The 27213-nt window shown below is 41.0% G+C and overlaps 2 protein-coding genes and 1 pseudogene across 2 annotated transcripts; all 3 read right to left on the reverse strand.

Moving 5' to 3' along the window:
* Positions 1 to 420: 420 nt before the first annotated feature.
* Positions 421 to 1368, reverse strand: LOC142833801 (olfactory receptor 2A12-like). The gene has a single exon (XM_075945578.1). The coding sequence runs from the start codon at positions 1366 to 1368 to the stop codon at positions 421 to 423; it is 948 nt and encodes a 315-aa protein (XP_075801693.1).
* A 6468-nt stretch (positions 1369 to 7836) lies between these two features.
* LOC142833773 (olfactory receptor 2A12-like) lies at positions 7837 to 8784 on the reverse strand. Its single transcript, XM_075945503.1, has one exon. It carries the CDS (start codon positions 8782 to 8784, stop codon positions 7837 to 7839), a length of 948 nt encoding a protein of 315 aa, XP_075801618.1.
* An 11083-nt stretch (positions 8785 to 19867) lies between these two features.
* Positions 19868 to 20858, reverse strand: LOC142833787 (olfactory receptor 2A12-like; annotated as a pseudogene).
* Positions 20859 to 27213: the final 6355 nt, after the last annotated feature.

The following is a 27213-nucleotide window of genomic DNA, read 5'->3' on the forward strand; positions in this document are numbered from 1 at the left end:
AAATAATATTCCATAATACTGGGATAATGGCTTTGACCAAAAAAAGGTGTGTACAGGGAGGCAAGTCACTTTTGAGAAGTTGAGTCATTTTGAAATTGTTCACTGTTCCTTTTCCTCTGTTCTAGGACTACGTGTTGGATATAACGTTTCTCCTTCAGGATGGATGTGAGATGAAATAAGGTTATTTTTGACCTACACCTACAAAGATGAACCAGAGATGAATTTTTGCAGCTATGACCCAGTAAGATTTCTGATATGTTTTGTATTTTACCTTAGAGTAACCTGTCAATCAGGACACCCACCTTGGTTTCAAAGTGGTTTATTCCACTTACCAAATACAATGTTGGTTCAAATGCACTGGTCAGCTACATATAATAAAGAAACTGTCCTGTTCTTAAATAGAGAATGATCCACTCAGGTTCAGCAGTCCACCTTACTATGCCCAATCACCTTGAGAAATGCCCTTTTGATGTCTTTGTTCCTCAAACTGTAGACCACAGGGTTGAGCAAGACTGTGAAGGCATTGTAAAATAGTGAGATCTGCTTGTCTAGCTCAGGGGAGTAGCTGGAATTGGTCCTCATGTAGATATAAGAGGATGGACCATAGAAGAATGAGACCACAGTCAGGTGGGAGGCACAGGTAGAGAAAGCCTTGCATCGTCCCTGGGTGGACTTGATCTTGAGAATTGCCTTGGCAATATGAACGTAGGAAGCAACAATGAGGAAAATTGGAATAAAACCCATAACAACAATCAAGATCTGGTCTACCATCTCAATGATGTGGGTATCCATGCAAGCTAGGCTACGCACTGCAGGGCCTTCACAAAAGTAGTGGTTGACTTTGTTGGGCCCACAATATGGAAGATGCATAATGAAGAAAGTATGCAATGAAGAAGACAGGAAACCAAAGACACAAGACCCAGCTGTCAACCATATGCACACTCCCCAGTTGAGGATTACAGTATAGCGTAGTGGGTGACAAATGGCCACATATCTGTCATAAGCCATGACAACAAAAAAGGTTCCCTCTGTTATACCCAGAGCACTAAACACATACATCTGCAGCCAGCAGCAAGCAAAGGAGATGGTCTGAGAGTGAGCAAGAAGATGCACCAACATCTGGGGCATGGTGGTGCTGACATAGCCCATATCCAACATGGCGAGTATACAGAGGAAGAAGTACATGGGAGTGTGCAGATGTGAGTCCAGGCAGATCAGCAGGATGATGAGTCCATTGCCCATGACTGAGCTCAGGTAGATGAGAAGGAACACAATGAAGAGGATGCTGTTGGTTTTGGGGTCACTGGAGAAGCCAAGCAGGATAAACTCAGAAACCCAAGTTTGGTTCTGCTCTGGAATCATCCACATGGTAGGGCCTATAAGAGAATCACATTCATCTCTGTGTCACCTGACACATGCCAGCTATAGAGGCAGCAAGGGGAGATAAATGCTGGTGAGATGGCTCAAAGGTTAAGAGGACTGACTGCTGTTGGTCCTTTTGAAGGGGACCAGATCCCTCAGGGCTGTGTGACTCCAGTTCCAGGGGATCTGATTCTATCCTCTCTCTCACACAGGCAAGACATACACATGCTACACAACATGTATGTAGGCACAAACCTATACACATAAAATAAAAATTCTTTTTAATTAAGAAAAGAAAGACTGGGCTGTGGGTTCTGGGCATACTCTCAGCTTCTGTGCACTCTTCTCAAGTTACTGAACCTCCCAATGCCTCAGTCTCTTCATCTATCAAATGAGGCTGATGACACTCATGCCTCAGGGTTATAATAAATATCTAAAGAATCTCACAGAACTCCTGGAAACAACATGTAACACATGATATGTCATATGCAATCTCACACTCTCATTCCAGGTCTGGGAAATAAGAGACAGGGGATCCCAGGAAAAAGAGTGCTAGCTACATAGAAGAAATGATGGACACTGGGTTCACCTGAAAGAACCTACCTCAGTGACTAAGGTGATATCAGTGGAGGAAGGATCCCATGTCAGTCTGTATTCAGCCACCCCCAAAAACACACACACCACAGGCACATGCAAGAAAGAGAGTCAAAAAACAGATGAAGAAGACAGAACAAACATCATTCAGACACAGACCCTCACACATGTAGTCCTATGAGTAATAACAGGTCATGTGTGCAGTGCACTGGAGACACTGTAGTCTTCCTGGGGAAAGCTAGTGAATCATGAGGCTATAGGAGAAGATAAGTTATTTCTTCGTCATTTTTATTCTTACCTCCCTCTGCATGCAATCAATTTCAGGTGTACTCTAGCTTTGAGTGGTAAACCTATAGCAACCAAATTTGTTTAAAACTTTGGTTCTTTGAGACAGGGTTGCTCTGTTTAAGAGCTCCAGCTGTTCTGGAACTCACTTTATAGACCAGGCTGGCCTCAAACTCAGCAAATCTGCCCACCTCTGCTTCCTGAGTGTTGGGAATATAGAACTACAGCACCACCAGATGGCTGTAACCCATTTTTTTTCTCAAAAACCAATTTAATTTTATTTGTTCTTTGGCTTGTATAATTGGGCTAATATTTTTTGCCTTACTGCATGTCTACATAGTTTTAAGGCGCTGATAAAAAGCTATTTGTCTGTTTCACTATAGTCTACTCAACCAGCTTTTTTTTTAATTCCTTAAAAATGTAGAGGTGGAAAAGCCAATTTTTAACATCAAGTTTGATAAATATATTTATCCTCTTAGGGCAAACAAAGGTAAGAAATCTTTAAAACACCACTCTCCATGCAGGGAAAAACAACTTTAAGATAGAACAACAGGAAAAAGAAGTACTCAAAAGATTTATAAAACGACTCAGAAAAAAACAGAAACATAAAAACTGATACTACAATGGAGTAGTTAATAATATTTAAAGGTCACACGAGAGTTGTCTGGTGAGCACCGATGAGGCTAAGTTTCTCAGCACCCTTGCTCATCTGGGAGTTGCAGGAGAACAGCACAGCAGCAATGCCCTCCCTTCTCTTCACCACTCGCTTACCGGCATGGCTACAATAACAATTATCTAATATGGACAAGAGTAAATGGATCCAATTGAAGAGTAGTGTGTACCGGACTGTGTTTCCTAACATTGTATATATTTAATGCTTTGTCAAGCAATAAAATTATCAACTATATTTCTGAAACAATATGTAAATACATAGGCACATATAAACTTATGTTCAAGGAAAGACATGTAAAGGAAATTTCTGAACACTGCTCAAAATATTCTGATCTAGGTCAGCATTCATGCTAATCAGCAAGGCAATGGTTAAGGCAGGAATTGCTCTGATGGGAGCAGAAACATAAAAGAGACTCCTAGACATCCTCAGTCTTCTCTTTCCCTGTCCCCATCCCCTCTCCTGACCAGTCTACTGCTCATAACCCTCACAGCTGTCTTTCCTTTCCACCCAGGTCAGGAACCCATCATCTCTCTCAACATTTCTGCATCAGTGTCTCCATGCACCTATGCCTCTGAATTTTTCCCCTCCATAAGTCTTACTTATCTTAATTTAAATAACTGTTTTCATGCAATATACTTTGATCATCTAAATATGATCTAAATATGAGAGGCCCTGGGCTGTACTGACTGTAGCAGGATCCAAGGAAAGGGGGTTTGAGGTGTGATTTCTATGGCATTGGACACCATTTAGTCATCCACAGCCTGTTATGGCTTCTCAGCACAGTGGTCTCTGACTTTGTTTACGGTGTCCCACCAGGCCTGCTAGCCCAAGTCTGTAAGCCCAACACCACAAACTAACACATCATGATTGAGTTGCAAGTCAGAAAATGCTACACAATGTCCCCCAACCTAGGAAGTCAGCATCTGGAAGATTGGGGATGAGGAGTCTAAGGAAATACTCAAGTACATAGGGAGTTTGAGGCCAAGCTATACTACAGTAGACTTACACCGCCTTCCAAAAGAAACACCAAAACACAGTCACGATTTCTCTGCCTACAAAGTACATCAAGCTGTGGCTCTTTGTGTAGGAAGGCTCCTTCAAAGACATTAACCATTATTGCTTTCTCAGGGATATGGCTTTCTGCTTCACTTGAGATTTTGAGCTCAGAACTCCATAGCTTTTGTCTTTAAACACAATTTCAAATGGACAAACTCTCTGCAAATATTTGTTAAATTAATAAACAGATAAAGGAAAAAGGGGAAGTAAAAACATATTATCGTGAAAAAGAATAAAGAAGAATAGGCAATGATGGGAGAGATCTGGGGAGTTTGAGATATATGGACAGAGGATCTGTAGAAGGATGGCTTGACTAATGATTATCTCTAGATCCACAGATGCCTGAACCACAACCACTGGCCTAACATCAGGGACCACCTTACCACTTGTAAATCCAGGGAATGTGTCACTGAGTCGCTCTTTTGAAGAAGCTCCATAAAGCAACTGAATTCAGGGAGTTGGGATTCCAGGCAGCTCAATCTCCAGAAAAATTCCAAGGTGTAGGGTTTGAGGGACTGAATCTCTCACTTCCTTTGAAAGCAGGCCAGCTCCAGCTCCTGAAGACTTTACCCATAAAATCCTGCTTAACAAAGGCAAGCTCAGACATCTTCACCTCTTCCCAGTGGGACCAGAAGCTGAGGTTTTATGACCCTGCCTCCTCTCTGAACCTCCCCAGGAGAACTGGGAAAGGGCCATTTCTGTTCTCAGTAGGGCTACAAAGATGATCCCAGGATGCTATTAACAAGAGCACCCAGGGAGACCCCTGGGAGCAAAGTAAGAGGAAACAATCAACAGGTGGAGGAATGCTGACCTGTTTCCTTTTCTATACTAATTGGGGAATAAGCAGCTTAGAGAAGAAGAGTAAAAACCTGGTCACCTGATACACAGGTCAAGGACTTAAGTTCTCATTCTGATTCCTCTTTCACTACTGGAACCCTGAGCCCTGCCACTCCATGAGACCATGTTTGAGTCACAATCCTCTTCCTTCTTCAACTATCTTGGAGTAAATCAAAGTCCTCCCTAATTGGCTGTGTAATGCCTTGTCATGTTATCTGTTGTGGAACAACCACATTTACACTGTGAAGATGTGTCACTTGGATTCATTTAATAAAAAGCTGTCCAACCGGTATCTAGGAAGGATTTTTAGGACACTGGAATAAAGAAGGGCAGTGATGTTGAGAAATGGAGAACAAGCAAGATATGCAAGAGGAGAGGTGGCAGGTATGAGCCATGTGGCAGTACATAGATAGATAGATAGATAGATAGATAGATAGATAGATAGATAGATAGATAGATAGATAGATAGATAGATAGATAGATATGGGTTAAGTTATGAGCTAGTTAGAAGCAAGCCTGAGCTATAGGTCAAGCTCTCATAACTAATAATTCATCTTCATGTCATGATTTGCATATTGTCTGGTGAAATACAAAATTATTTCAAAAGTTACCAAATTACATTCTGGTGGTAATGAAGAGTCAACAACAATGTGTGCTGGAGGGTGGTTATGAGCAAACTTGAATTTGTTGCTCTTTCAGAATACCCAGCTTGGTTTCCAACACACAACATGGCAATGCATGTGCAAAATGCTGATACACAAAGACAAACAGAGTCAACCATGACATAGTAACATGGAAATCAGCAGTGACATCTCCATGAGAGGTTAGTGAGAAAACTCTCCATGGAGCTCCTGCCTTTTAGATGCAAGTAAGAAAAGTTTCGGTCCAAAGATATCAAGCTCTGTGCATGTTATCTTGAACTTGTTGTCATTATGCCTCAGTTACAATTTTCTAGATAATTACCATATTCCAAAATTAAATCAAGGCCAGGTGAACAATTTAAATAGACCTATAAACTACAAGGAAAGAGAAGCTGTCATCAAAACCTCTGAACCAAAAAAGCCGGTGACCAGATGGTTTTAGTGCAGTTAGTGTAGTTTAGGCTACAGTTACCTTAATACCAAAACTATAGAAAGACTCAACCAAAAAGGAGAATTAAAGACCAATGTCACTCATAAACATGGAGGCAAAAATACTCAATAAAATATTGGCAAACAGAATCCAAGAATACATCAAAAAAAAAATCATCCCCCATGATCAAGTCGACTTCATCTCCATATCTCTTCAACAAAGTTTTTGAAGTTCTGATTAGAGCAATAAGACAACAAAAGAAGATCAAGGGTATTTAAATTGGAAAGGAAGAAGTCAAACTTTTGTCATTTGCAGATGATATAATTATATATATAAATGACCCCAAAAACTCTACTAGGAAACTTGTACAGTTGATAAATACCTTCATTGATGTGGCAGGATATAAGATCAACTCAAAAAAAATCAGTAGCCCTCCTATATACAAATGATAAAGAAGCTGAGAGGGAAATGAGAGAAACATTACATTTCATAATGACCACTAATAACATAAAATATCTTGGGGTAACACTAACCAAAGAAGTGAAAGACCTATTCAACAGGAACTTTAAGTAAATATCTATATCTTTTTCTTTCCTTTCTTAAGCCTACACACATTTTTAAATACACCATAACATTTTTAGAGGGTTTTTTGTTTTTAATCATCTAAACTTGCTTTATGTTGGTTGTATCTCTATCCTTTTCTTGTCTGCATGAGCAAAACAAAACAGCTAAGCTACCTCTGGGTCATCTCCTGGGGCTTTTGTGGCTGGCTCTGTACCCTCCTCTGATCTGTGAGAGTTTATCTGGTCCAGATTGGAGGTGTGTTTGATTAGAACTGCTTTCAACTACCCAGCTATGGAATGCCCTGAGGGAGGCTTTCTTTTTATTTATTTGTTTTTTTTTTGTTTATTCATTTATTTTACTTAGCTTGCATTTTGTACTTATCATCTGACCTTTTGTTTTCTCTTTTTCAGCTATCTGAGGCCCTATGTAGAAATTCAGGCCTCACATTGAAATTGTACATTTACTAGGCTTTTTCTTTTGAGTCATCAACTAGCTCCTGAGTTATGACATGGAGACTTATTATTAGTTTTGAATGCTCAGCCTCGCTTAGGCTCATCTCAGGCTAGCTCTTTGAACTTAAATTAACCTGTTTTCTCCTATCTAACTTTTGCCTTGATGATTTTTACTTTTCTTTTCTTTTACACATCTTAGTTTCACTGCTTCTGTTGTCTGTCAGATGCCTGTCTTCTGGCCCCTGGTGTGTCCCTCTCTTTCTCTTTGTTCTCTTCTCTCATTCTTAGATTTCTCCTCTCACTAATCCTCTTGCCTGCCAGTCTTCCCTATCCCTCTCCTACTGAACTTTTGGCCATTCAGCTTTTTATTAGCTCAATCAGAAGCCTTAGGCAGGCAAGAGGAAATAAATGCAACACATAAGTACATAATTAAATAGATGCAGCACAAATCCTTACATCTTACACAAATGTAGCATAAACAAATGTAACACATTTTTACCAAATTAAAATAATATTCCATAATAGCGTGATAATGGCTTTGACCAAGAAATGTATGTACAGAAAAGCAGGTCACTTTTGAGAAGTTGAGTCACTTTGAAACTGTTCACTGCTCCTTTTCCTCTGTTCTAGGGCTACCTGTTGGATATGAGGTTTCTCCTTCAGGATCGATGTGAGGTGAAAGAAGGTCACTTCCAACCTACATCTACAAAGATGAGCCAGGTATGAATTTTTGCAACTATGACCTAGTAAGATTAATGATGTCTTTGGTATTTTACCTTTGAGTAACCTGGTAATTAAGATAGCCTTCTTGCTTTCACAGTTACTTATTCCAATTACCAAATACAATGTTAATTCAAATGCACTGGTCAGCTACATACAATAAAGAAACTGTCCTGTTCTTAAATAAAAAATGATGCACTTTAGGTTCTCCAAGATTCTGGTTCAGCAGTCCACCTTACTATGCCCAATCACCTTCAGAAATGCCCTCTTGATGTCTTTGTTCCTCAGACTATAGACCACGGGGTTGAGTAAGGCTGTGAAGGCATTGTAAAATAGTGAGATCTGCTTGTCTAGCTCAGGGGAGTAGCTGGAATTGGGCCTCATGTAGATATAAGAGGATGGACCATAGAAGAAAGAGACCACAGTCAGATGGGAGGCACAGGTAGAAAAAGTCTTGCAACGTGCCTTGGTGGACTTGATCTTGAGAATTGCCTTGGCAATATGAATGTATGAGGCCACAATGAGGGAAATTGGAATAAGACCCATAAGAACATTCAAGATCTGACTCACCATCTCAATGTTGTGAGTATCTATGCAAGCCAGGCTACGCACTGTAGGACCTTCACAGAAATAGTGGTTGACCTTGTTGGGCCCACAATATGGCAGATTCATAATAAAGAAGGTATGTATGAAAGCAGAGAGGAAGCCACAGACACAAGACCCAGCTGCCAGCTGTAGGCACAGTTTCCAGTTGAGTATTACAGTATAACGAAGTGGGTGGCAAATGGCCACATATCTGTCATAAGCCATGACAACAAAAAAGGTTCCCTCTGTTATACCCAGAACACTAAACACATACATCTGCATCCAGCAGCCAGCAAAGGAGATGGTGTTAGAGTGAGCAAGAAGATGCACCAACATCTGGGGCATGGTGGTGGTGACATAGCCCATATCCAACATGGCGAGTATACAGAGGAAGAAGTACATGGGAGTGTGCAGATGTGTGTCCAGGCAGATCAGCAGGATGATGAGCCCATTGCCCATGACTGAGCTCAGGTAGATGAGAAGGAACACAATGAAGAGGATGCTGTTGGTCGTGGGGTCACTGGAGAAGCCAAGCAGGATAAACTCAGAAACCCAAGTTTGGTTCTGCTCTGGAATCATCAACATGGTGGAGGCTGTAAGAGAATCACATTCATCTATGTGTCACCTGAAATGTGACAGCTATAGAGGCAGCAAGGGGAGATAAATGCTGGTGAGATGGCTCAAAGGTTAAGAGCACTGAATGCTGTTGGTCCTTTTGAAGGGGACCAGATCCCTCAGGGCTGTGTGACTCCAGTTCCAGGGGATCTGATGCTATCCTCTCTCACACACAGGCAAGGCACACACATGGTGCATAAATGTGTATGTAAGAACAAACCTGTACACATTAGATAAAAATACTTTTTATTTTAGGAAAGAAATACTGGGGTGTGGGCTCTGAGCACACTGCTCTTTCTGTGCACACTTCTCAATGTACTGAACCTCCCAATGCCTCAGTTTCTTCATCTATCAAATGAGGCTGATGACACTCCTGCCTCAGGACTATGATAAATATCTAAAGAATCTCACAAAACTCCTGGAAACAACATGTAACACATGATATGTCATATGTGGTCTCACACTCTCATTTCAGGTCTGGGACATCAGAGACAGGAGTTCTCCAGAATAAGGCTAGAAATACTAGATGAAATACTGGGCACCTGGTCAGCTGTGAGACCCTGCCTCAATGAACAATTGAGGAAAGATTCCACCAGTTTCTAAACACACACACACATATCAGATATATGCAATAAAGAGAGTGCTGGCCCTTTGTCTGCATCTACACATTCTCTTTGGGACTGTTGCTGCAATTTTTCAAAAATTTCACATTTGTCCTATCTGGACCAATTAAGAGCTCCTGTGCCCTGTCCTTTAGGAGGGTGCAGAGATCATTCCTAACCTGCTTGATCTGTGGATACTAAACCTCTGTACACAACTGTCTCCTCCATGTCCTCTCTCTCATTCACAAATCTCCATGAAAGTACTCCTGGTGTCCTGTATGCCTCTGCCTCTCTCCTATGTTAAGAAATTGTCTTGTTTCTTAGCATCATCGTGAAGGGGGAACCACCACCTGCACTGTGTTGCCCACACTGAGGCCACAGCAGGACTCAGCTCAGCCCCAGCCCTTCCCTGTTATGCTACTACCACCTGCCCTAACACAAGTGGAATATAATATGAAGAATCCTCTTGGGGACTGTGGACCCCAGACCCTGAATTTCTTGTACACAGCTTGTTTTCCCCTGCTCTGAGCAGCCTGCAACTGCTTTGAGCATGAGACCCTGATGAGAGGGGAGTGGGTTCTGGTGAGCCTGCAACTGAACGATCCGAGAGCTGGAGCGTGGCCAGAGCCCTATAAAGCTGCCCCTGAGCACAATAAAGTTAGCATTCTTGGCACTCTTGTTGCAAGGATATCCCTGTCTGTCTGTCTGTCTGTCTGTCTGTCTGTCTGTCTCTGTCTGTCTTTGTGTGTTTTTAAATCTTAAGCCAATTCCCATAGCGTGTAGTGTGAAGACTGCAGAACGGTACTTGTGTAGTTTTGCAGAATCCCAGAGGGGGTTTGATATCAATTTGGAGAGCAAACAACGTGGTAAAACTTTGTTCTCTGTTCACTGAGTCCGCACACAACTAAAAAAGAATTATCTCTGATAGAGCATAGCTATATAGGTGATCTCCTAACCTTTGTAATAACAAAATCAAGTAACATTTATTGAGTAGTTTGTATGTTCCTGTCATAGTTCCCCTAACTTTCACCCAACATCACAATTCACTGAAGGAAGTGTTCTTACCTGTGTGTTATAAGTGAGCACCTAACGCCTGGATAAGGCACTTGTTCCAGATTACAAGGCATAGAGGATATGTGTGTTTAGGTGGTGTGACACCAGAGCCTGTCTCTTAGTCACCTTCTCTGCCTCTGGCACACAGACTCTGAAGTGGGGAGGTGAGGAAGGCAAAGTCTTCACATTGGCCCTCAGTTTGAACTTGCTGAGATTCAGCAAAGGCCAGAGTCCTCCTAGAAGAGAGCCTGAAGACTAACCCAAGACTAGCTCTGCTAAGAAAATTTCCTTTCCTGGCTGAAAGTGGGAGGCCCTGGGCTGTACTGAAATTAGAAGAATCCAAGGAAAGAGGATTTGAGCTATGGCACAGGGAAACCGTGAACCACAGCCTGTTGTGCTTTCCCAGCACAGTGGCCTCTGACTGTTTACAGTGTTCCACAAGGCCTGCTGGCTGAAGGCTGTGAGCCCAACACCACAAACAACATCAAGATTGAGTTCCAAGCCAGAAAAACCTACACAGTGTAGCCCCAACATAGGAAGTCAGCATCTGGAAGGTTGAGGATGAGGAGTCCAAGGAAATACTCAACTTTATAGTGAGTTTGATATTCAACTTTATAGTGAGTTTGAGGCCAAGCTATCCTACAGCAGTCTTACACCCTTTCCAAAAGGAAACACCAAAGCAAAATCATGATTTCTCTGCCCACAAAGTATATCAAGCTGTGACTCTGTGTGTAGGAAGGCTCCTTCAAAGACACTGACCATTACCGCTCTCTCGGGGATACGGCTTTCTGCTTCACTTAGCACTTTTGAGCTCAGGACTCCCTAGATTTTTATTTCTAAACACAATTTGAAACAGACTAACTCTTTGATTAAATTAATAAACAAAGAAAGGAAAAAAGGAAAGTAATGACACAATACTGAGAAAAAGAAGAAGATTAGGCAATGATGGGAGAGATCTGGGGAGTTTGAGATATATGGACAGAGGACTTGTAGATACACTGCTTGACTAATGATTATCTCTAGATCCACAGATGCCTGAACCACACCCACAGGCCAAATACCAGTGACCACCTTACCACTTGTAAATCCAGGGAATGTATCACTGAGTGGCTCTTATGAGGAAGCCCCATAAAGCAACTGAATTCAGAGAGTTGGAATTCCAGGCAGCTCAATCTCCAGAAAAATTCCAAGGTGCTGTAGGGTTTGAAGGACTGAATCTCTTACTTTCTCTGAAAGCAGGCCAGCTCCAGCTCCTGAAGACTTTACCCATAAAATCCTGCTTAACAAAGGCAAGCTCAGGCATTTTCACCTCTTCCCAGTGGGACCAGAAGCTGAGGTTTTATGACCCTGCCTCCTCTCTTAACCTCCCCAGGAGAGCTGGGAAAGGGTCATTTCTGTTCTCAGTAGGGCTACAAAGATGATCCCAGGATGCTGTCAACAAGAGCACTACAGGGAGACCCCTGGGACAAAGTAAGAGAAAACAGCCTACAGGTGGAGTAGTGGTGACCTGTTCTCTTTTCTAGACTAATTGGAGAATAAGAGCAGCTCAGGGAAGAGGAGGTGGGACATGCTCACCTGATACACAGGTCAAGGACTTAAGTTATCTTTCTAATACTTCTTTTACTCCCCAAACCCTGAGCCCCTGACACTCATGAGACCATATTTGAGTCACAGTCCTCTTCCTTCTTTAACTACCTCAGGGTAAATCAAAGTCCTCCCTAATCTCCTGTGTAATACCTGAGCAAGTTGTCTGTTTTGGAACAACCATATTTACACTGTGAAGATGTGTCACTTGGATTGATTTAATAAAATCTTTACCAGTCAATATCTAGGAAGGGGTTTTAGGGCAGAGAGGCCGCTGGGATAAAGAAAGGCAGAGATGCTGAGTGATGAAGAACAAGCCAGATATGGAAGAGGAAAGGTGGCAGCAATGAGCCATGTGGCAGCACATAGAAAGATATGGGTTAAGAGCTAGTTAGAAGCAAGCCTGAGCTATAGGTCAAGCTTTCGTGACTAATAATTTATCTTCATGTCATGATTTGGATGTTGTCTGGTGGAACACAGAATTACTTCCAAAGTTACCAAGTTACACTCTGGTGGTAATGAAGAGTCAACAACAATGTGTGCTGGAGGGTGGTTATGAGCAAAATTGGATTTGTTGCTCTTCCAGAACACCCAGCTTGGTTTCCATTGCACAACATGGCAGCTCATAACAATCTATATCTCTAGTTTTAAAGGCTCTTGTGGCTCCTTCTGATGATACACAGAGACAAATATGACAAAAATGACATAGTAACATGGAAATCAGCAGTGACATCTCCATGAGAGTGCAGTGAGAAAACTCTCTATGGGGCTCCTGCCTTTTAGATGCAAGCAAGAATTTGGGTCCAAATATATCAACTCTGTGCATGTTCTCTTGAACTTGTCATTATGCTTCAGTTACATTTTCTGTTGAATTCCAATAATCAGTTCCCTCTTCCCTTCTTGGATGATCAGAAAATAAATGTGATGATATCAGCCCCTACAATAAGTCCTCACCAATGTTCCCTGGCCTTGTATAGCCATCCCTGCCTCTGCCTCTGTCTTGATTTTCTAAGGATTCAGAAGGAGAAGACTGGACAGTAAAGTCTTCCTGCTGAGAGTGATTGATTGATAAAGGATTAGAATTCCTGTGAGCTGCCCCATAAATACAGCCAATAATAAAGGTTAATTATAAAATGACTATTAAATAAATTGTACTGGAAACAAAGACAGAATACCCAGGAATGTGGCTCAGCTGTATAGCACCTGAGTAAATAGAATGCTTGAGGCTAAAGTTGAATCATAGCATTAAAAAATTAAAGGCAACAAAATCTCTGGATTCTTCACATCCTGATGAGCAACCCTATTTTCCTGTGCTCTGTGCTCTAGCAGTGTTTAATGTGGTGCATTTGCTGACTGAAAACTATATGGTGGCATATAATCTCAATTGATGTTCATTGGCATGTGCTGCAACCATGACTCTGGCCATCTTGGGTGCATTTGCATCTTAGTAATTGGCAGTCAGCACTAATCAGAAGCACCTTGGCTACTGCAGCGCTGTTGCTAAGCCTTGTTCCACAGCTCTGACTCCATCTATTCTGACTCCTGTTGTTGATCCTCATCAGGTCTGAAAGGCAGTTGAGTCCGGGCAGAGATTCTTCTCCACCAGGATTGGTTAGGAAAGGGGTTCAGAGAGAAGCACACAGAACCCATTGAGTGTCACATGTATAATATGTATAATGACACAGTGGCTCTTTTGCATTTAGCCTTGGATATTTTATTACAGATTTATTGATTGAAACTCAAGACACACACACACACTATTTGAGTTGAACATGGATATCCTGGCAGAAAAGCATTCACATGATTGGGACAGATCTTAGGGAAAGTGAAAAAGCCCAAACCCGAAGTTCCACAGAAGACATATTTGGGATCTGTCAAAAGAAAAAAAAACACAGAGGAGATTAAAAAACATATAGGATGAGGAGGAGAACATTATACTTTTTTGAGTGTGGACACAAAATATAGGCAGAAATATCCAAGTCTCGTGACTGTACATCTTGGTTTTTTTTTTAAGTGAATGTAGCCCCAGAAGGTTGTCAAACACGGCCCTACCTGATTGCACAGGAAAATGAACAATGACACAGAAGACATTAACTTTTGGCAAAGATTACCAAGCTAGTGATTGGTAGAACCAACCCCATGGCCTGGCCACTTGCCTCTTGGGTGAGGCTCTATCACATGCTTAATGTGTGAGTTCAAGGTAATGGCTGTACCTCTCTCTTAACCAAAAATGCTCCTTCTGCTTAGACCTGAGCCTACTCCATAATTGTCATGGGACTACCCCGGAGGACAGCATGAAGTAAAAGTCAAGGTCTGGAGATTTCTTTCAACACCAGAAAGACACACAGGCCTAAAGAAGAAGATGGTAAGCTTTGAGAAAAAAGGCAGCAGATCCACAGCTCTCACAAACAGGGACTCCTTAATTGTCTCCCAGCTTACAATGCCTCATTGGTGTGGGAAGTCTTTCTGTATATGTATTGCTTTTATTGGTTAATGAATAAAGAAACTGGCTTAGCTTGTGATAGGGCAGAGTAGAGCCAGGTGGGTGAAGGGTGGGATAAACTGAATGCTGGAAGAAAGAATGCAGAGTTGAGAGATGCCATGTAGCCCCCAGAGGGGAAAGACATGAGCTGCCATCTGGAACCTTGCTGGTAGGCCATGAGCCTCATGATAGAATACAAAATAATGGAAATGGGTTAATTCTAGATGTAAGAGCTAGCTAGCAATAAGCTTAAGCTACTGGCCAAACAGTATCAAAATAATATGATGTCTGACTGATTATTTTGCATCTGAAAAGCTGGGAAAAAACAAGCAGCCTCCTACTATAACTCATTAATGGATTGAAAGAAAGAAATTGAAATTTATGCCCTGGCAATGCTGAAGCATGCATGGGCAGCCCATATATGGTGGTTCTGTTGAACTTGTCCATATTGGGTTTTAGAACCTAAGTTGATGAGGACAACTGATCAGGTCTCTTTCTTAAAAGGGCACCAGATCTCATTACAGATTGTTGTGAACCACCATCTGGTTGCTGGGAATTGAACTGAGGCCTTTAAAATTTCCTGCTTGATGGAAAAGTCTGCCAGATACTATGGGCCAGTAGGCTAAAGATGGGTGCCCATAATGATTCAGGAAGTTCTCTTAACCACAAAGCCATCTCTCCAGCACCTCATTAAAGTACCATGTGAGATTTGGCTCATTTGGTAAGATAAATATGTCAAAAAGTTTTCTGGTTTTATATCTGGAGACAGAAGTGATGAGGACCATGACAAGCAGTGAGAGGATGGCCTGGGAAAGGGGCACACAGGTGTCTGCAGAGAATGCCATCCCATCCACTTAATTCTTCCATCCTGTTCTGGAGAGAACACCTTTGATGGGAATTCACACAAAACAGAAATATCTTAACATTCCATTTCTAAGAAAGCTACCCACAGATCTCTCCACATTGAGTCTATACAATTTTATTTTTATATTCCATTGATTCATGACCATGTAACCAACCCATGGGCCACAATGCACTCATGATTATAGACATTTATCTGAAAGACATTTCTCCTTCCAAACCAAATGTCATGGACAATGTTTTATTCCCTGGAAGGGTTTCTTCGAACCCTTCTTTAGGGGTTCCAGAAACATGACACCGTGCTGTAAGAATGAGTAATAAAAACCCAGAGACAGATATTGGGGTTTAGCCTGAAGGTCAGAAAAGCAAAACAACCAGCCATTGGCTCTTCCCTCTACCTCAGTATGAAATGGTGATCTCGCTTCCAGGAATCCTCAGAATAAGACTGCCTGAGAGCTGTCTCCTCCTGTCTTATATGCCTCTCTAGTACTAGGATTAAAGACATGCACCAGTACCACCTGATTTCTATGACTAATGTGGTTACTGGGATGTGTATGTCACCTTTGTCTGGTCTGTAAGGCTGACCAGTACAGCAGTTTTACTATCTAATCTTCAGGCAAGCTTCATTTCTTAAAGTAGAAATTAAATTTCATTACATTTCCACTTTTTGACTAAAATAAAAAAGAAGGCTATAATTAATATAAGAAAAGTTATATACAATAAGTACAATGACTATATATAATATATACAGGCAATAAATATATCAACAATGTCTTGCCCATTTGCATTTGACAAATTCAGAGAAAATACTCCATATTTATTCTATCATAGTGAGTCCAAAGTTTTGTATCTAATTTGCTTTCTATCATAACTTGCTTTCTGTGTCAGATAAACAAGGAAAACTATAACTATCTAGTCTTCATCACCCTCAGAGAACCAAGAAGGAAATAATATTAATTAGGTAAGTAGAAAGTAAAAGCAAGTAACTTCCAAAAAATGTAAGAAATGACAAAAACAACTGGCTTACTGGACTGTCACTCAAAGTTCCTCTGCAACATTGAGGCATCCATCTTCGAAATATCCAACAGACTTTTCTGTGAAGCAGGATATTCTGAGGGGCTGGCCTTCCTTGTCCTGACAATGTTTAGCAGTCACTTTCTTTTGTGTCCTGCTCTTCCTATTAGACAAGATTAGAAACATATGTACAGTATGTTTTAACAAAATTAATCTCAAATTTGTATCAATATACAAAATCTGTATACAATATACAAAAGTCTAATCCAATGTAAAACATTTAAAACTAGTAGCTGCCTTTTAAAAGTAGATTCAATAATCTACCTTCTTATCTTATCATATCTATATCCTCCTTCTTCTCAGAGCAGATTCAATAGTCTACCCATTTATTCTATCATATGTACATCCCTCTTTTTTCCTTTACATTGGCCAGAGATTCAATTATTATTTGCCTGACTTCTGAATTTGGTATCATTCCATGGGATGAAAAGTCCTTCTGTATATGTGTTGCTTTTATTGGTTAATGAATAAAGAATCTGCCTTGGCCTGTGATAGGGTAGAATAGAGCTAGGTGGGGAAAACTAAACTGAATTTTGAGAGAAAAAAAGGTAGAGTTGGAGAGACACCATGTAGTTGCCAGAGGGGAAAGATGCAAGCTGCCAGCTGGAACCTTGCCAGTAAGCCACAGCCTTGTGGCAATACACAGATTACTAGAAATGGGTTAAATTAACATGTAGGAGTTAGCCAATAAGAAGCTAGAGCTAATAGGCCAAGCAGTGATTTAATTAATATAGTTTTGGTTCAGTCATTTTGGGTATGAGTCTTGGTTTATTGAAAATTAAAGGGGGATATTCTATAGAGATGAATAATTTTCCTTGGTATGAATCTTAGTTTATTGATACAAATTTTAGGTCAATTCTGTTATATATCTACTCTTGATTAAGGTATTGTGTTTGTGTAGCACATTTGTAATATATATTTAACAAATACAGGGTAATATATGATCATCTATAAAAGTCAGGCTTTTAGTCATGTTAGTTAGGTTTTCTAGATGTATAGAGATATATTTCAGTTAGATAGGTATTCTTCAAATCTTTCAGAGACCTTCATAATATGGCATTTAAAATGTTTTAAGAACTTAGTACTTTCCATGACATGAGATACACATTCTCCTGGCAGCACCAATCTACTTCAAGAGAATGATGGACATCAAAGAGGCTCCTTGTGTAGTTTGTTAGCCATTTGGGCAAGAAACTGCTCTTGCCTGGACTGCTTGATGTTACACTGAGTGAGCTAGACATGCGGGACCCACGGAGAGATGATTGCTCAATTTGCCAAAAGGGGAAATGATCCTTCTGTGTTCCTGCTTCATGAAAGAGACTGCCAGACATTCAGCAGGATACAGAAGAAGGTGACTGACAAACTACCAATATAGGCAGAACTGTCTTTGAAATTTCCTGCTTGATGGAAAAGTCTAACAGATACTATGGGCTAGTAGGCTAAATATGGGTGCCCACAATGATGCAGAAGAACTTTGGGTGACTGTCTAGGCAGCAAGATGTCTTTATCAATTCTAGAGCTTGGGAAGTTGTTTATAGTGCACTAGCTGTTAGCTTAGGTAATATTACATCCTTTCAGAGTCTTTGATGGAGTTGAAGAATATATAGTTATAATTATAGTTTTCCTTAGTTATAATAAAAGATAAAGTAGATATAAGTGTTGTAACCTTACTTCTTATTTGATATCTGTTTTGTTATATGTAATTTTACTATATTAAAGTTAAAACCCTTCTTATTTAAACAGAAAAGGGGAAATGATGTGGGAGGTCCTTCTGTATGTGTGTTCCTTTTAGTGGTTAATTAATAAAGAACCTGCCTGGCCTGTGATAGAATAGAATAGAGATAGGTGGGGGAAATGAAACTGAATGCTTGGAGAAAGAAGGCAGAGCCAGAGAGATGCCATGTAGCCACCAGAGGGGAAAGACATGAGCTGCCAGTTGGAACCTCACCAGTAAGCCACAACCATGTGGTGATACACAGATTAATAGACATGGGTTAAATTAAGATGTAAGAGCTAGCCAATAAGAAGCTAGAGCTAATAGGCCAAATAGGGATTTAATTAATACACTTCCTGTGTGGTTATTTCAGGGCCAAGCAGCCGGGAACAAACAAGTGACCTCCTACAACAATTCTACTTACCGCTGAAGACAATATTTGTAAGAAATCTGTGAAGACTTCCTTTTGGCCCCATATAGCTTTAGTAAATGACTCAATTTTTTCCCTATTTCTCCAATTTTGTCCCAAGCAGTCAAGGCTGCAGCTAGGCATAAATTTAGGGTGAGGTCATCATATACAGTTTGCCTTTCTATTGTGGTATAGTTTCTTACTCAAAGAGTTTGCTCTTGGGAGATTTCCCTACCTCTACCTTTACTCTGTTGTTCAATAATCTTAGTCTCTTTTCTGACTGAGGTATTCCATTGTAATTGTGAACCAGGTCTAAACCACCTTTAACCAATTCTATCCAGTCATCAGGTTTAATTCTATTACAAACTGTACACAAGTTTAGCATTTGCTTCACAAAAGGTGAATGCATGCCATTTGAGACTATTGCTTTCTTGAATCTCTTTAAATCTAACATTGGCACAGGAGTCCAGTTAGGTGTAAACAAGTTTGATAATTCCTGTAAGGCTACTGGACATATTAAGTTTGGTTGTCTGAAAACCTTATACTGTTCCTCTCTACTCTTACAATGCAACATGGAAATTGACTCTCCATTAAATTCCTCTGTTTAGATATGAAAACTCTGTGATCTATTTTATTAGGTTATTCTAAGGCCTGTTTCCTAGCACTCAGAGTAACCAAAGTTTCAGTGATAAGACAATAATGGCAAAGCTGATAATGTTTACAATTGACATCACATAAATCCCTTCTAAATTAGATATCCAATCATTTAATCATTCCATTTTCAAATTGTCTAAGCATGTTATCATACAGATACCAAAATATCTCCATTGTAATGTTTTTCCCACTTTTTAATGTGGGAAAAAACCTTCTCTTTTAATTAATTCTTCCCTTTAAGAATTGACAACTCTCTTACCAAATCTAGCAATGATCTTGATCAATATGTGAGGCTTATTGACACAGCATAGAACAATAAACGTCTGACTGGATTTCAAGGCAGCTACCTAGTTTGACAACAGCCTGAGAAGGGGGTTCAGGGAGAGTCTGCAACCCACAGTGGAGAAAGCCCAGGTGCTACTGGAGTTTTGGTAGTAGCTGTCAATCAAGATAGTCACATTGATTTCACAATGGTTTATCTCAGTTACCAAGTACTATGTTGGTCAAATGCACAGAATAGCTAAATAAAATACCAAATTACCAAAATAAAATACAAAAAAAAATAACGTTTATCAAAAAGTGATAATATACTCCAACATCTTCTGGATCCTGGTTTACTATTACATCCTACCATGCTTCATCACCTTGAGAAATGCCCTCTTGATGTCTTTGTTTCTCAGACTGTAGACCAAGGGATTGAGCAAGGCTGTGAAGGAATTGTAAAAGAGTGAGATCTGCTTGTCTCGCTCAGGAGAGTAGCTGGAGTTGGGTCTCATGTAGATGTAAGAGGATGGACCATAGAAGAATGTGACCACAGTCAGATGGGAGGCACAGGTAGAGAAAGCCTTGAAACGAGCTTGGGTGGATTTGATCTTGAGAATTGCCTTGGCAATATGAACATAAGAGGCCACAATGAGGGAAATTGGAATAAGACACATAAGAACAATCAAGGTCTGGTCTACTATGTCAATGATGTGGGTATCTATGCAAGCCAGGCTAAGAACTGAAGGACCTTCACAGAAGTAGTGGTTAACTATGTTAGGCCCACAATATGGTAGACTCATGGTGAAGAATGTATGTAACAAAGCAGAGAAAAAACCACAGACACAAGGACCAGCTGCCAACCGTATGCACAGTCCCCAGTTGAGGATGACAGTATAGTGTAGTGGGTAGCAAATGGCCACATATCTGTCATAAGACATGACAACAAACAACATGCTCTCAGTAGCAGCAAGGGCACCAAACACATACATTTATATCCAGCAGCCAGCAAAGGAGATGGTGTGAGAGTGAGCAAGAAGATGCACCAACATCTGGGGCATGGTGGTGCTGACATAACCCATATCCAACATGGCGAGTATACAGAGGAAGAAGTACATGGGAGTGTGCAGTTGTTTGTCCAAGCAGACCAGCAGGATGATGAGTCCATTGCCTATGACTGAGCTCAGGTAGATGAAAAGAAACACACTGAAGAGGATGCTTTTGGTTGTGGGGTCACTGGAGAAGCCAAGCAGGATAAACTCAGAAACCCGGGTTTGGTTCTGTCCTGGAATTATCCACATGGTGGAGCCTGTAAGAGAATCACATTCATCTATGTGTCACCTGAAACATGACAGCTATAGAGGCAGAAAGGAGAGAAACAGTTTAGTGAGATGACTTGCTGCTATGTTGAGGATGGATTGCTCACAGATTTCTGTGCTTCCATTTCCAGGCAATGTGACTCCCTCCTCTCATCTTTACAGGCCAGACACATAGGCATGTGTGTAGGCAAAAGACCATACACATAAAATAAAAAACAATACTTTTTAATTAAGAAAAGAAAAACTGGAATGTGGGTTCTGAGCACACTGTTCAGTTTCTGTGCATCTTCCAAAGCTACAGAATCTCCCAATGTCTCAGTCTCTTTATCAATCAAATGAGGCTGATGAACGGAATGTCTCAGGAGTATGATGAATATCTAAAGCATTTCAAGAAACTCCTGGAACCAGAAAAAAAAAACACTTGATATGTTGTGTGCAGTCCTCAGACTCTCATTTCATCTCTGGAAGGCAGAATTTTAGCATCCCCAGATTAAGAAGACTAGCTACACAAGATGAAACAAGGGGCACTGCATTCAACTGAAAGACCCTGCCTCAAGGAATGAGGTGAGCAACTAAAGAAGAACCCCATGTCAGTTTCTGACCACAGACACACACACACACAGACACACACACACACACACACACACACAGAGAGAGAGAGAGAGAGAGAGAGAGAGAGAGAGAGAGAGAGAGAGAGAGAGAGAGAGGCACAAGACCTATGCAGAAGAGGGTAAACAAGTGAATGAAGAAAAGAGAATAAATGTCAGTCAGACTCATTCCTCACAATATGTTCCTAAGAGTAATGACAGAAGTTCATGCATACAATGCACTGGAGACACTGTAATCTTCTCAGGGAACACTGATGGATCATGTGATCTGTGAGCAGGAAAGTCATTTCTTTCTTTTTTACACTTACCTTCCACTGTACATAAACAATCAATTCCAGGTGCAATATAGCCTGAAGTGGTAAATTTAAGGCAAGCAAGATTTTAGGTTCAAACCTGATAAATCTATCATCTATGTATAATTTTAGGAGAAGCAAAGGCAAGATTTCTTTAAAATACCACTTTCCTTGGAGGGAAAAAGAATGGTAAACCAGAATAAGCAAATGGAGGACTCAAAATACTCATAGAGAGAGTTAGAAAAGTGCAAACAAAACAGCAGAGGCTCCCATAGAACAGTGAACCAGATCTCAAGGGCATTTCACAGGCAGCTATCCAGTGAGGACTGAGGAGGCTGAGGTTCTCAGCATCATTACATCTGGAAACTACAAAAGAACAGCACAGCACCAACGCCCACCTCCTCTTCTCAGTCTCACATCACCACACACCTACCAGCCTGGCTACAATAACAAAATCTAGTGCTGACAAGAGTAACTGGATCCAGTGGGAGTGTGAATGAAAATGATTCTTTTTACTGTGTGCCTGTCTTATTCCCTAATGTTCAAAACTGTTGATGCATTGTCTAGCAATACAAATTTAAACCATATTTCTGAAACAATATGTAAACACAAAGGTTCCTACAAACACATGCTCAAGGAAAGACATGTAAAGGAAATTTCCTAACACTGCTCAAAAGAGACTGAACTTCAGCACCACTCATGCTAATCATCAAGACAATGGTTAAGGCAGGAATTGCTTTGATGGGAGCAGAAACATGAAAGAGACTCCTAGACATCCTCAGTCTTCTCTTTCCCTGTCCCCATCCCCTCTCCTGACCAGTCTACTGCTCATAACCCTGACGCTCCTTCCCCCCCCTCCAGGTCAGGAGCCCATCATCTCTCCTGGCATTTCTGCATCATCATCTCCATGTGTCTCTTGCCTTTACATTTTCCTCCAAAATACAGCATTTTCCTTTTCTTTAATATTTAAAATATATTTTCACACAATAGACTTTGATCATATCCTTGACCTCCCCAAACTTCTCCAAGACCATCTCAACCCAACTTCATGTTCTTTTTCCTCTCATATTGTCTTTCAATACAAAACGAAGTAAAACTACAGAAATTTAAAAAAATAATACCAAATCATAACCAAAACCATGGAGACAGTCTCTTGTTTGCCAACTACTTCTGAGCATGTATCTAGTCATAGACTATAGTTTATAGTCCCAGTGACTGCTTATTGAAGGAAACTGGTTTATTTCACAAATAAGTTCTTGTTTAGGGGCAGAACTTTATGTCCAATTCCCTTTCTCATACTCGGTGTTTGTCTTCCTCAGCTTGCTCACCATGTGCCTGCTGCAATGGTTTTTCAAAGTTTTTACACTCTTCCTACCTGGCCCCTGCTGGAAGCCTTTTATGATTGCCCATGCCTGTCATTTGAGTTGGATGGTCATTACTAATCCCCTGCCCTGTGGAGACTAACCTCAGCACACAACCGTCTCTTCCATCTTCTCTCTATACACACCTATTCTCATTTAAGCCCTCCCAGTATTCTGCATGCCTCTGCCGCCCTCATACACTGAGAAGTCCCTAGCTTTTAATCATGGAGGGGAACCACCCCCTCCACAGTGTTGCACAAATGGTGGCCACTTCAGGACTCAGATAGGCCAGGAATCCTTCCCTGTTGTGCTACAACCTCTTACTTTAACACACGTAAGATATGACTTGCATTTCTTGTTCACTGGGTGATTGCAATCTGAAGAACCTGGGAGGTCCTGATAACAATTTTGACCCCCCCACACCCAAACACTTGGACAAACCCTTTATTTCTCTCTTGTTAACTGAAACCCCACACCACTCAGGGAAAAAAATCTCTGATTGAGTAAGGCTGTATACATGATTTCCTGAACTTTCTAATAACAAAATCAACTAATATTTATTTGAGATAACTTAATGTATTCCAGCTAAAATCTCACTAACTTTAATTTAACATCACAACAGTTTACTGAAGGAAGCTATTTTACTTGTATGTTATATGTGAAAACCTAAGGCATGGAATAGGCAATGTGTTTCAGATTACAAGTTCAGAATGGGGGAAGTAAGTTTAGGGGGTGAGACATCAGAGCCTGCCTCTCAGTCGCCTTCTCTGCTCCTGGTTCATAGGCTCTGAGGAGGGGAGGTGAAGAAGGCAAAGTCCATTGTCCATCAAGTTGAGCTTATTGAGATTTAGAATGGGACAGAGCCCTCCTCAAGATTAAGCCAAGCTAGGCTACAGAGAACTAACCAAGATAAACAAAATAAAGCAAAAAATTATGGTTTCTCTCCAACAAACAGTATGAATCCGTGACTGTGTTTGGGAAGACTTCTTCAAAGATATTGGCCATAACTGCTCTCTCAGGGATATGTGTTTCTGCTTCACTTGAAATTGTTTGATTTAGGACTCCATATCTTTATGTGTCAACATGATTGGAAGAAAAAACTGCCTGTAAAGATTTATTAAATTAATAAATAGATGGAAGCAAAAATACAAGGTTGAAAACAAGAGGGAAGAAGAGCAGGCAATGAGGGAAGAGGTTTGGGGAGTTTGGGATGTATGCACAGAGGACCTGGATAAAGATGGCTTGTCTACTTCTCATCTCTAGTACCAAAGATGCCTTAGCCCCATGCACAATCAAATACCAGTATCTTACCACTTGTAAAGATAAGGAATGTGTTACCAAGTGACTATTTCTTTATCTTCTCAGTGTCCTAAAGCAATAGGGTTCAGAGAGATGGGAATCTAGGCATCTCAATCTCCAGAAAAATTCCAAGCTGCTGTAAAATTTCAGCAACTGAATCTTCATTTTCTCTGCAAGTAGGGCACCCTCGGCTCCTGAAGACAGCAACCTATTAAATCCCACTTAACAAAGGCAAGCTCAGACATCTGCTCCTCTACCCAGTGGGACCGGATCCTGAGGATTTTATAAACCTGCCTCTTCTCTGAGATTCCTCAGGAGAGCTGGGAAAGGGCCATTTCTGTTCCCAGTAGGGATGTTCCCTGGAGCTGTCAACAAGAGCATTACAGGGAGACCTTTGGGAGAAGAGCAGGAGGAGACAACCCACAGCAGGAGTGGAGACCTACCTGTTCCCTTTTCTAGAGCAATTGGGCAATAATAGCTGTTCAAAGGAGAGAAGGTTTGACCGTGTCACCTGATACACAGGTCAAGGACATAAGTTCTCATTCTGACTCCTCATTCACTGCCCAAATCCTGAACCCTGACACTCATTGAGACCATGTTTGAGTCACATTCCTCCCCCTTCCTCAACTACATTGGGGAAATCATAGTCCTCCCTTCTCTGCCATGTAATACCTGAGCAAGTTAGCCAGAACCTCTGGTGGTAATGAAGATATAACAAAAATGAGAGCTGGAGGATGCTTATGAGAAAAAGAGGATTTACTGCTCTTACAGAACACTAATTTTGCTTCCTAGAGCATACATGTAAGCGCACAACCATCTTTATGTCCAGTTCTAGAGGATCTAGTACCCTTTTCTGACCTACCAGGGACCAGGCATACACATGCTGTGCACACATACATATGAGTGTACATATTTATGGACACTCATATTGAAACATAAGCAAATAAACAAAAACAGTCAACCATGAAATAGTAACATGGAAGTCAGAAGTGGCATCCCCATGATAGTGATGTGATAAAACTCTCTGAGGAGCATGTGTCTCTTGGATGTAAATAAGCATTTGAATCCAAATATATCAAGCTCTGGAGCATGTTCTCTTGAACTTGATCTTCTTCTGCCTTGGTTGCCTCTTCTGTAGAATTACAATAGTAACCTCTTTCTTGGCTGTCTAGAGAAATAAAATGTGATGATGTCAGTCTTCTCTTACAAGTTCTGACCAGTATTTCATGACCTCTCATATCCATTCCTGCCTTCTGTCTGTGCCTTGGTTTCCTAAGGATTAAAAATGAGAAGGATGGACTATAAACTCTTCCTACTGAGAGTGATTGATTGATAATGGGTTAAAATTCATGTTAGCTGCTTCTTAAACAAGTCAATAGCAAAAGTTAATTATAAAATGACCATTATTGTATTAGAAACAAGCCAGAATGTCTAGGAATGTAACTCAGCACTATAGTACCTGAGTAAGTAGAATGATTGGAGCTAGAGTTGAATCATAGCATAAAAAATGTAAATGTGTAGGAGGAGAGGTTGCTTGTTTGTCCGGCTGCCCAGTTCCCAGCTGTCCGGCTAGCTTAGCCCCGACATAACTACACAGAAACTGTATTAATTAAATCACTGCTTGACCCATTAGCTCTAGCTTCTTATTGGCTAACTCTTAGCATCTTAATTTAACCCATCCTATTAATCTGTGTATCGCCACATGGCTGTGGCCTACCAGCAATGTTTCAGCACATCCATCTCCAGTGGCAGATCCATGGCATCTGTCTGATTCCACCCTTCTTTCTCCAAGCATTCAGTCCATCTTTCCTGCCTTCCTTAGTTCTACCATATCAACAGGCCAAGGCAGTTTCTTTATTCATTAACCAAGAAAAGCGACAGACAGACAGAAGGACCTCCCACACCATAAATGCAACACAAGCTCTGAATTCTGCACATCCTGAGGAGCAACTCCATTTTCCTGGGCTCTGTTTTCTAGCAGTTGTTTAGTGCAGTGCATTTGCTGGTTGAAACACTGTATAACGACCTGTAATCTCAAAGGCTGTTCAGTGGCATGTATTGCAACCATGACATTGGCCATAATGGGTGTATTTACACCCAAGTAATTGGCAATCAGCACTAATCAGCAGCACCTTAGCCCCTCCAGTGCTGTTGCTAAGCCTTGATCCACAGCTCTGACTCTGACTCTCCTCACTCCTGTTGTTGATCCTCATCAGTTCTGTGGGGCAGTTGAGTCCAGGCAGAGATTCTTCTCCACCAGGATAATAAGGACACAGGTTCAGAGAGAAGCAGACAAAACTGATTGAGTCACATATAGAATGATAGCCACTTTGGCTCTGTTGTTTTTAGTCATGGAGATTTTATTATGGATTCATAGGGAAAACGACAGGAGAAGACACGCCCATCCCTCCCCACCCCACACCCCCATGCCATTTGAGTTAGGCATGTACGTCAGCAACATGGCAGAAAAACAGTTACCTGGTAGGGACAGAACTTGGAAGAAGCGAATTAACCCAATGTTCCACAGAAAGGGTATTTGGAATTGGACAAAAGACAAAGACAGAGGAGAGAGAAATATAAACCAATGTAAAGGATTGTTACATCTTTCTGTTTGAGGACTCAAAAAGGTAGGCATATAACAGAGCTTTATTATTGCCCCAAGGACCTTCACTTCCTGCTTTTTAAAATGACTCTAGCAACAAGAGATTGTCAAGCATGGTCCTAATTGTCCATTGCACATGTAAATGAAGATTGAAGCAGAAAATCTGAGTGATTTGGCAGAGGTCAACCAGCTAGTTTGCATCGTAGAACCAACTCCAGGGCTT

The sequence above is a fragment of the Microtus pennsylvanicus genome, chromosome 13 (genome assembly GCF_037038515.1).
Source record: "Microtus pennsylvanicus isolate mMicPen1 chromosome 13, mMicPen1.hap1, whole genome shotgun sequence".
Classification (NCBI taxonomy): domain Eukaryota; kingdom Metazoa; phylum Chordata; class Mammalia; order Rodentia; family Cricetidae; genus Microtus; species Microtus pennsylvanicus.